At 39.8% G+C, this 11,148-nt stretch overlaps 2 protein-coding genes across 3 annotated transcripts in view; both read right to left on the bottom strand.

Annotated features, from left to right (window-relative positions):
• c31h19orf25 (chromosome 31 C19orf25 homolog) overlaps positions 1–293 on the bottom strand; it is a 17,851-nt gene extending 17,558 nt beyond the window's left edge. Inside the window, exon 1 of one of the 2 annotated variants that reach the window (XM_043721333.1) lies at positions 157–293. The gene's annotated coding sequence lies outside the window, so the exon portion shown is untranslated. The remainder of the gene's footprint in view (positions 1–156) is intronic. The other variant, XM_043721334.1, reaches the window with a different exon arrangement.
• A 3,870-nt stretch (positions 294–4,163) lies between these two features.
• LOC122565391 (receptor expression-enhancing protein 6-like) overlaps positions 4,164–11,148 on the bottom strand; it is an 18,937-nt gene continuing 11,952 nt past the window's right edge. Inside the window, exon 4 of the mRNA XM_043721332.1 lies at positions 4,164–5,686. Coding sequence (XP_043577267.1) covers positions 5,637–5,686 — 50 coding nt within the window. The 3' untranslated portion in view covers positions 4,164–5,636. The remainder of the gene's footprint in view (positions 5,687–11,148) is intronic.

Genomic DNA, 11,148 nt, shown 5'->3' with positions numbered 1-11,148 from the left:
GAGGGGGAGATGGTGAGGGGGTGGGGGAGATGGTGAGGGGGTGGGGGAGATGGTGAAGCGGGGGGGGAGGAGGCGGGTGAGGTGGAGGTTGGCCCCGGGCCTCGAGCCGCTCATCTTTCTTTAACCACAATCCGAGTGAACCGGGCAGGACCCTACCGGAGGGGATTGTCGGCGAGACCCTGATGCTGGGTTTACCGGAAAGGCCCCGGGGTTTGAGGTTTATCGGAGTGACCGTGAAGCCGTTCCCTTCCGCCCCAATGGCGGCGGCCGCCGGAACCACGTCAATCAAACCACCCCTGGCCACACCCCTTAAAGCAAGGCTGCACCCTCCTATCAATATCATTGTACAACCCAAAATACTCAAAGTTAGTGACCCAATTTATGAGACCCCAGAATGAACAATTATAATTGTTAATCCAGCACTTATTATTGTTTTAATTTGTTTCCCACTGCTCTGAGGTCTGAGTCAGCTAGAAATACGATTTTAAAAGCTTATTTGTGTGGGTTTGGCCCTACAAATATTTACACATTGCCAGGGACTACATCATTATTTTTAATGTCAGAAGTCACAGTTCACGAGAATATAGTCCAACAGGTTTATCTGAAATCACAAGCTTTCTGAGTGCTGCTCCTTCGTCAGGTGAAGTCTTCTTCTGAAAAAGGAGCAGCACTCCAAAAGCTTGTGATTTCAAATAAACCTGTTGGACTATAACCTGGTGTATTGTGACTTCTGACCAGTCCAACAGTGGCACCTCCACATCATCAATATTATTAACTCACAGATTCCTGGAAGAAAGCTCGGTCTGTGCACAATGAGCAACAAGGAGAAGGTGCTGCATTGACATCACACCCCAAAGTACTTGGAACCCAATGAATCACCTTCTTCAAAATAGGTGTGAAGTGGGAGACGCAGCAACAATTCATGCACAGCAAGATCCCACTGAACAGCAATCCAGTAATGATCGACGGAAAAACGTCGGGACAGGTCGTCTGGGGAAATTTCCCTGCTCAGTAAGAAGTGCTGTGCAATTTTTAACATCTACCCAAAAGCAGACAGGGCCTCACGTTCATGGTCATTCCAAAAATGTCACCTATAACAGTCCAATATGCACTGGAGTGACAGCTTTGATTTTTAGGCTCAAGTTCTGGGAATGAATCTTGAACCTATAATTTCATGACCAAAGACACTACCCACTGAGGCCACTCTGGTGCTGAAAACAGATGTGTTGCATTGGAATGATGACTGACTTAAAATACAATACTACACATATGTTTCTCTTTGTTTTGAGATTTAGGCTAAGCTTTCAAAAGGTATTGTTTAATTTGCTGAAGAAAATAATTTGCAGGGTGACAGTGAAAATGCAGAACATTGGGACCATCTGGGTTTGGTCGGTACAGGCAGAATAGTCTAGATTAGAATGGTGCTGGAAAAGCACAGCAGTTCAGGTAGCATCCGAGGAGCAGTAAAAATCGACGTCTCGGGCAAAAGGCCTTCAGGAATAGGCACAATAGGCTTCCTTTTGTACTGAAACCATTCTGTGATACTTTATCAATGAGAAAGACTAGTCACTCAGTGTAGTGCTATCAAAGCCAGACTTTGAACCCAGTCTTGTTTCAAAAATTGATTATGTTTCCAAGTCAAATTAACTTTAAATTATTTGTTATAAATCATGCATCTCCCATGGCTATTTCCTCAGGTTCAGCAGCTCACTATTGTGCGTAATAATTTCAATACAGTCATTCTTATATCTATCCTAAAACTCAATAGTGCTTTATTATTCTTAGAAATTTAGCTAGAACCATTTTGCAGATATCCTAATTTGTTAAATCAAGAGTTTTTTTCAAAACTTTTACACACACCATGCAGTTTTTTCCACTAAACATTGTGAATGAGCACTTCCAAATTAAGGTAAATGTTCATTTGAAGAGCTAATTTCAGTATTATTTATTGAAAGCATTATGAAAATCGTGAAAACCATCTTCGAGAGCAGGTAATGTTTTCACCAGCTGCTTACTTGCTGCCACAGACCTTCCGAAACTCCTGATGCACAATCACATTCATGTCCATCCAGTGTTTTGAAGGATTGTCTTAAAAGTTTACCAAGCTACCAAAACTGATAATGCTTACTGCATATACAAAATGGAAGGTTAATTCTTTTAAAGCTGAGAAACAAACTTTTACTACTAAGACAATAGATGTAAGTATATTTATATGTTGCATAAGAATTGCGCAGAAAAACACATTACAAATTCTTTTTCTACAGAACAACCTTCTGGTTGGTAGGACACAACATCAACTTACATTTACATGGCACATGTTGTCATAAACATTTAAAGTTCATCACAAGAGTGTAATCAGATAAAATGTAACTCAGTAAAAAGAAGAGACATTAGGACAGGTGACCAAAAGCTTTGTCAGAGACATAGACTTGATGGTTTTTTTTATTTGTTTAGGGGATGAGTGTCGCTGTCTTGGCCAGCAATTATTGACCACCCTTAACTGCTTAGAGGCACACTGCTACGGGTCTGGAGTCATATATAGGCCAGACTAGGTAAGGATGGCAGTTTCCTTCCCTAAAGGGCATTAGTGAACCAGATAGGTTTTTCTTGACTATCATAGTCATCATTAGAACATTATCTGGGTCTCTGGCTTAATCGTCGAGCAATATAACCACTCGGTGAATGTCCCCCCTGATATTAAAGGGTTAAAGACAAACAGGAAGGAAATATTGTTTGGAAGGAAATTTCAGCAATCATAGTCTAGAGTGCCTTGGCACAGCTACCAATGTTTGGGCATGAGTTGAAGGGCAGGAAGTGGAAATGCACAAGAGGTCATATCCAGAGGGAAAAAAAAAGAAAAAAAAAGTTATAATTCACTGGTTGGACTGGACCATCATTATGAGACCATCATCATTCAAGAGCCATTGGACCACTATGTTTCATTCACCAGTTTTTGTGGGTTTTCTTGGTTGCAAAAACATTGTTACAGGGTAGAGAGTTACAGGGATTGGAACTTATGGAGATAGGAATGACACGAGAGTTAATACATTTCCCATTTCCTGCTCTTGCCTTCTCATCTCCAGTAAGCCACCTTACAATGGTTATTATCTGAAAAACACCATCTGATTATAAACTGGTTTTGAAATTAGCTCACCTAAGATTCAACATAAGCCAACATTCTTCACGGTGTTCTCTGCACACTTATTAATACCGATTCAATGTCCACTCTCTCTGTTATAAATGGCAGCCTGACAAGAATCATTTTCTGCAATGTCCTTCATTCACCTTCTTTCCACCACTGCAATGCAGTTGCTTCATGTAGTTCTGCTCCAATGATTAATTTAATGTTCATATCCTTAAAGGTACCAATCCAGGGCTCAATAGGGTAAAAAAGCTTCAAAATCATTAGGCAGTTTACAGGGCTGTTTGGTCCTGTTGGTCATGAAGTCAGAGTGTCAGGATAATGTAGGAAATGCAAGTCTAAGGAAATGCAAGGATTCATAGAATGACATAGATGCACCAAAATAGGCCAGTTGGCCCAGACCATTAATGGTCCCATCAAGTCTCTTTCTTGTCTTACTCCATCAGGATAATCTTCTATTCCTCATCTGATTATCTAACTTCTTCTTAAATGTACTTGAACTAATTTTTTTTTCCACCTCCTCTTCTGGAAATGCTACAATACTTCCATACAGGCACTGGTTTCTCCCAATTTGGCAATGCTAAACTGAGAACCAGGACAGGGTGGCAAGATGACTCAGTGGTTAGCACTGCTGGCTCACAGCTAATTAACTTGAAAGACCCTATACAGACAACAAGCAAAACTAATGTCATTTACAAAATACCTTGCAATAATTGTAACAAACAGGCAGAAAACTAGCCACCAAGATACATGACCATCAACTAGCCACAAAAAGACACAACCCACTCTCATTAGTATCTTTACATACAGATATCACTTCGACTGGGTCAACACATCCATCCTTGGTCAAGCCAAGAGACACCGCATGAGAAGCATGGCATTCCAACCAGAACTCTATCAAGAAACATACTGACTTGGATCCCATTTACCATCCCCCGAGGAAAAAGAACAGGGAATGACATCACCAACTCAAGGAAACCTAAACACATAAATAAAACGTGGGCCATACCACCAGTGCTTCACTGATGATGTTACCTAGTATGGTGACGAAACATTTGAAAACAAACCTTCCAGCTCAGTGAACAAAATTACATCCAGATAGAACAACAGTTGTGTGCAATCTAGCTGGAGCCAGAGGAAGAAAGGCCCAACACTGCAGCCTTGTAATCAAACACAGATCATGTGTTGACTGTGACTTTTCACTCTATGAATAAAAAAAGTTAACCTTGTGAATAGCACAGACCTGCCAGATTTATCTTGTACACTTCGGTAAGACCACCCTGTTCATTTCCTTTTCTCTCTCCCCTCTGCGGATTGCAGATCAATCCCAAATCGGTCAGCAGCCTTTCCAACCAGAAAAAGTGCAAATCGGGCAACTTTAACAGAACCTAACATTGGGAAACTGACTGAATCACGTTGAATGTTGGTTTCACATCCTGTGTGATTTTGCTGTCTATCGATTTCCCCAGTTAAATCTTGTGTAAATCTCAATTGAATCATTGGGTTTTTCCCAGCAGTGAGTTTGGTTCAAATTCTCTCCCTTGTCTCAGCTGGAGGTTTTTGTTTCCCTGGGGAAACTGTGCCATCTCGGTAAAGAGAAAAAGGAGGCTAATCTCTGTACAGCATTCCTAAATGCCTTCTACCCCGAAACTGTGACAATGATTTCCGCACTAACAGCCCTTAGCAGCTCTGAGCAGGTTATGTAAATACTCTGATGGCCTCTGCTGGTAGATGTACAACATTGCAATTCTGAAATGTATAAATTAATTTTTCTCCCTCTTAAATTTTTTTCCAGAGTGGTCTTGCTTGTGGCCTGTTCAAAGAGACTGGCCAGTGTATAGCACTTCAAACAAGTAATCATGAGATGCTGGCAGAAATAGCAAGTCTTAGCATATGGTTTGACTTTTGTGGGACTCATAACTGAGCGAAGTCCTACCCTCATTCAACATCCACAGAAGTACACTTTCAGCATGGCTTTAATTATAGACAATGAGGTTAATAGTGTATGTCATATTGTGGTACTGACTATGATGAACTAACTGCATAGAATCATGGAATGGTCTTGCTCAGAAAGAAATTTTCCAGCCCATTTTGCAATTGATACCATTCAACAAGTTTAATTTCTGGCACATCACCTCCTCCTGTTGTCCATTGCTCAGTGTCACAGGAAACAATGCACAAAGCAGCTGAACAACTGGAAAAGGTTAATGTTTTTAATTTCTGATCTTTACTTCTGTATCATTACACTTACTAATTTTAATGATAGCGATTATAGTAAAAATATCATTTATTTCAGATCACGAATAATCAAATTGTGTATAAAATTCCTGCCAGCGAAAAGCCTGTTCTGAAAATATATTGCTTCTAGGACGATCTGTTTAAGGATGCCCACAAGCGTCGCCAATCAACTTCATCCATGTAGCCACTGTGTATTTTATTGCAGAGAGTTTGGGGCATATGTAGTCTTAGAGTTGACCCATTCACTGTGGGGTTCTCACTTTTTCTTTGATCTTTTGAAGATTGAATTCACGTTTTTTTTGATCACTGAAATACAAAAGGTCAACAATAAAAGGGGCACTTCAATAACATGTCTGAACAAGGCATTTCAGTCTTATCCAGGTCAATAATCATTTCCAATTACAGAGTCTGAGCATTACTGAAGAAAGACATTTTGTTGAAGCTTTTCATCTTGTACTCGTCAGGATAACCCGCAAGAAATATGAATGTAAAGGGAAAACAACATTTATACCATATGAAAGGGGAATGCTGATTAATTGGCCAGTGGATTCTTAATACAACACTGCCTCTACCAATCCACTTGCCAGCCAATCAGCACCCTCCTCACATTCAGTACAGATGTTCCTTACCCCTTACATTAGTATTTCTTGCAAATTGTCCCGATGAGTAAACAGTGAAAAGCTTCAACAAAATGGTTTTGAGGCTTGGGCAGGCAACTAAATCATAAACAATTAGTTTAGGCATTTGCAGGATTTGTTATAAAAAATGAAATATTTCTGTTGAAAGGTAGCAGACTTATTCATTGCAGCAAAGTCTCAGTGTTCATAGGATGAAACCATAGAATCCCTATAGTGTGGAAGCAGGACATTTAGCCCATCGAGTCCACACCAACCTCTGAACAGCATCCCTATAACCCTGCATTTTCCATGGCTAATCCACTGAGCCTGAATACTATGGCAACTTAGCGTGGCCAATCCGCCTAACCTGCACATCTTTGGCCTGTGGGAGGAAAACCACACAGACACAGGGAGAATGTGCAAACTCAATACAGACAGTTACCTGCAAGTGGAATTGAACCCAGGACCCTGGCACTATGGCTAACCACTGAGCCACTGTGCCACCTGTCTTAGCTTGAATGAAATAAAATTCAAAGAAAGGAAAGTGGAAACTAAAAAGAAATTTAATCAAACACAGAAATTGTTGGAGAAACACTTCTTCAGAACTAGAGGGCCACTGGACTTGAAATGTTAACTCTGCTTCCTCTCCAAAGATGCTGCCAGACCTCCTGAGTTTCTTGGTCAATTTCTGCTTTTGTTTCAGATTTCCAACATCTGCAGTTCTTTGTTTTATTGTAAAGAAGTGTAATAATTTGAATTAAGAAGTATCAATAGAGTAACATTCATTGTTGATACAGGAGTAATTGGAGTAAGTTAAGTTGAGGAAGAGTGACTGAGTCAGAAGTGATATTAGATGTGATGTTGTTTATTAGGGACTTTTAATTGAGGAATAGAAACTGGAAATTGTTTGCTTTCAGATCATTCTCTGCAACATGCTTCCCCACCAAGTGACAAAGTAGTATTCCTCCTTAGGTTGCTCTCAATTTTAGGAGGTTGGCAAATGGATAGATTGCATTCAAAAATATTGTATATTAACGTCAGTGAGTTTTAAATCATTCGTAGCTTGATAAATAAAAGTATATTATTCAAAGACTGAAAATGTACTAGCTTAGCATAATTCTGTGGTGGGCAATGGGTCTGCCCATTATCCATGATACCTAGGCTTTGAAAATTGATTGAGAAATGTTATAGGCATGTCCACTTACTGATTATTACAAGGAAGATATGATAGCAGATATTAGAATATAATATGTATATAAGCTCATAGTTAACACACTGATCCCTGTTTCAATAAAACTCTGCTGGAGTCGATATGATACTAAACGTACCCCTCCCAAAAAAAAAGGTGAAACAAGAGCAGCTTGGATCTTGCAGCTGCTCCTGAGTTACAGGCATTTCTTGTGGATTTCTTATGGTTATTATACAGCAGAAACAGAAAAGTTTTATTTTAAATCAGTTTTTGAAACTTTACTAGTCCAAAAAATAAGGTACAGAAAAGAAAGTGCAAAGGAGGAGAATTTTTTCCCCACAGAGTTTGTGGGAGAGACCTCCAAGTGTTTGTCAAGTGTTGATCTAGAGAGGGTTTTGTTTTCACTTGTTTGAAACTTCTATAGTTAAAGAAATACATGAAAATGTTTTAAAAATTGCAAAGAATGTGAGATTAGTTTACACATGGAGTTTATGGGAAAGGCCCACCACATGTTTGTTCAATGGCTCTGGACAGACTTTTCTTGTTTATGTGGAGGTTTGAAAGTTGACTGATAGAGGATTTGACGATGAGGTCTTTTTTCAGTTGATGATAGTTTCAGCTAAATGCTTGATTTTTTAAAAAAAGGTTTAAATGTTTACTTTTTAAAAATCGTTTGCATGCTTATGATTAAAGTCTGTGGGTAAGGAAAGGTAGTATTTTTAATATATGAGGTGCTTTTAAGAGCTTCATCTTTTTAGGTTTAGTGTCACTGTGGACATTCAAGAGACGCAGAGTGTGATGGTTAGTAGATTCAGAGAGGTGGTTACACAGCAGGGTCAGATAGATGGGTGACAACAGAAAAGGTAAAAAGGTAATTCTAAAGTCTCCTGTAACTATTCCTCTCTCAAATAGATATTCCGTTTTGGGACAGACTCTTGGAGAAAAAAAATAGAAGTAGCAGTCAGATCATGGGCACTAAGAATGAATCTTAGGTTAAGTGGGGTTTGTAAAGATTTAAAAGAATAATTGTTATAGGGGACTCTCCTGTCGGGGCACAGACAGGAGATTCTGTGGCCAATAGCATGAATCTAGAAGAGTATTGTTGCCTTCCTGGTGCCAGGGATGAAGGACGTCTCAAAACAGTTGCAGCATACTATCTCAGGGGAAAGTGAGAAACCAGAAGTTGTTGTCCACATTAGTAGGAGCGACATAATTAGGGAAAGGGTTAAGGCTGTGCAGAATGAATATAAGAGGTTAGATAGAAGATGAAAAAGCATAACCTCAAAGGCAGTAGTTTGGTTTTCTCCAGGTGCCACATTCTAATGAGTAGGAATAAAAAGATAGGGCAGATAAATCAGTGGCTAAAGAGATGGTGCAATGTGCAAGGATTCAAATGTTTGGATCATTGGGATCTTTTCTGGGGCAGGAAAGTCCTGTTCAAAGGGATGGGTTTCACCTGAACTGGAAAGGGACCAACATCCTGGCAGGGAGATTTGCTCATTCTATTTCAGAGATTTTAAACTAGTAAGGGGGAGATTACTAAGCAGCAGTAAAAGTAGAAACACAGAAAGGAATGGTTCTGAATCAGAAAAGGACAAGTTCATTAGAAAAGGCAGATAAGAGCAAATCAGGTAATGATGTAATTCTGAAGAATTAAACTATTTATTTCAATGCAGAGAGTTTTACAAGTAAGGCTGATGAACTCAGGATATGTATGGAAACATGGGACATCATAACTATTATAGAAACTTGACTGAGAGGAGAACAAGATTGACAACTCAATGTTTTGGGATGTAGATGCTTTAGGAGGGATAGACAAAAAGGGAGACACAACAGGAAGGGGAGTGACATTTTTGATTAAGGAAAACATTACTACTGTACAAAGTTAAAAACCACACAACACCAGGTTATATTCTAACAGGTTTAACTGGAAGCACTAGCTTTTGGACCGTCGCTCCTCTGAAAGCTAGTGCTTCCAATTAAACCTGTTGGACTATAACCTGGTGTTGTGTGATTTTTAACTTTGTACACCTCAGTCCAACACCGGCATCTCTACATCATGACTACTACTGTAAGTAGAGAGGATATTTCTGAGACATTATCCACTGAAACTATACGGGTAGAAATTAGAAATAAGAAAGGGAAGATCACCTTAATGGGGTTGTAAAAGGCCCTCAATATTCAGAGAGAAATTGTGGAGCAAATATGTAGCGAGATCTCAAATAAATGTATGAATAATAAAGTTGGAATAGAAGGGGATTTCTTTCTAACCATGGACTAGGACTACCATAGTGATAAAGGTTTGGATAGTCAGAAAAAATTTGTTAAATGTGTTTAGCAAAATTTTCTTTATCAATATGTAAATATGTACCCACTAGAGAAGGAATGAAACTTGACCTTCTCTTAGGAAATAAGGCAGGACAAGTGACTGAAGTGTTAGCAGGGAAACACTTTGGGACTAATAATCATAACAGTTTTAAAATAGTTTTGGAAAAGGATGAGCCTTCCATAAAAGTTGAAGTCCTTAATTGGAGTAAGGCAAATTTTAATGGTATGAGACAAGAACTTTCAAATGTCAACTGAAGTAGACATTTTGCAGGTAAAGGGATGACTGACAAGTGGGAGGCTTTCAGTTGTGAGATAATGAGAGTTCAGAGGCATTATGTTCCTGTTAGAATGAAGGGCAAGGCTGGTAAGAGTTGGGAAGATTGGATGAACAAAGATATTGAGGTTCTGGTCAAGAATAAGAAAGAATCATATTAAATATAGACAACTAGAATCAAATGAATCTCTTCAAGAGTATAGAATGCCATGGTATTCTTAAAAGAGAAGTCAGGAGGGCAAAGGCATGAAATGAGATAGTCAAGTCTGTGAGACAAAGGTGACGTTTTTTGAGGAAGTAACCAAAAAGATTGAAGAAGACAGAGCAGTACACATTGTTCAGTAAAGCCTGCACTAATTAGTTTACCATGTGGAATCTTGTCAAAGTTGTATCACATGGGATTCAGGGTGACCTTGCTGATTGGATACAAAATTGGCTTGATAGGAGGAGACAGAGTGGTGGAGGAGGGTCGTTTTTCACTCTTGAGGCCTGGGACCAGTGGTGTTCCAGAGGGATCAGTAGTGGGTCCGCTTTTGTTTGTCATTTATATAAATGACTTGAATGAGAAAATAAGAGGCATGGTTAGTAAATTTGCAAATGACACCAAAATTGGTGTTATAGTGGACAGTGAAGAAAGTTATCTAAGATTACAAAGAGATCTTTATCATCCTCAGTGCTTGGGAGCCTCCTGTGAAGCGCTTCTGTGATCTTTCCTCCGACATTTATAGTGGTTTGAATCTGCCGCTTCCAGTTGTCAGTTCCAGCTGTCCGCTGCAGTGGCTGGTATATTGGGTCCAGGTCGATGTGCTTGTTGATTGAATCAGTGGATGAGTGCCATGCCTCTAGGAATTCCCTGGCTGTTCTCTGTTTGGCTTGTCCTATAATAGTAGTGTTGTCCCAATCAAACTCCTGTTGCTTGTCATCTGTGTGTGTGTGTGTGTGTGTGGCTACTAAGGATAGCTGGTCGTGTTGTTTCGTGGCTAGTTGGTGTTCATGGATGCGGATCGTTAGCTGTCTTCCTGTTTGTCCTATGTCGTGCTTTGTGCCGTCCTTGCATGGGATTTTGTATACTACGTTGGTTTTGCTCATGCTGGGTATTGGGTCCTTGTCCTGGTGAGCTGTTGTCTGAGAGTGGCTGTTGGTTTGTGTGCTGTTATGAGTCAGACTCATATCCCACTCAGACCCATTGTATCACTACCAGGGACACCATCACACAAACTGGCTAAAGAACTACAGCAGAAACTGAAACACCTGATCAGTGGATCCAGACACTCTATACAGTCAACACAGGAATTCTTGGACATCATCAGAAATATACACATAGACAAGGAAGAAACTATGGTCTCATTCGATGTAACGG

Source organism: Chiloscyllium plagiosum, chromosome 31, assembly GCF_004010195.1.
Source record: "Chiloscyllium plagiosum isolate BGI_BamShark_2017 chromosome 31, ASM401019v2, whole genome shotgun sequence".
NCBI classification, from domain to species: Eukaryota; Metazoa; Chordata; class Chondrichthyes; order Orectolobiformes; family Hemiscylliidae; genus Chiloscyllium; species Chiloscyllium plagiosum.
Note: the sequence above shows the minus strand (reverse complement) of the source record. Positions and strands in the feature narration are given on the sequence as shown.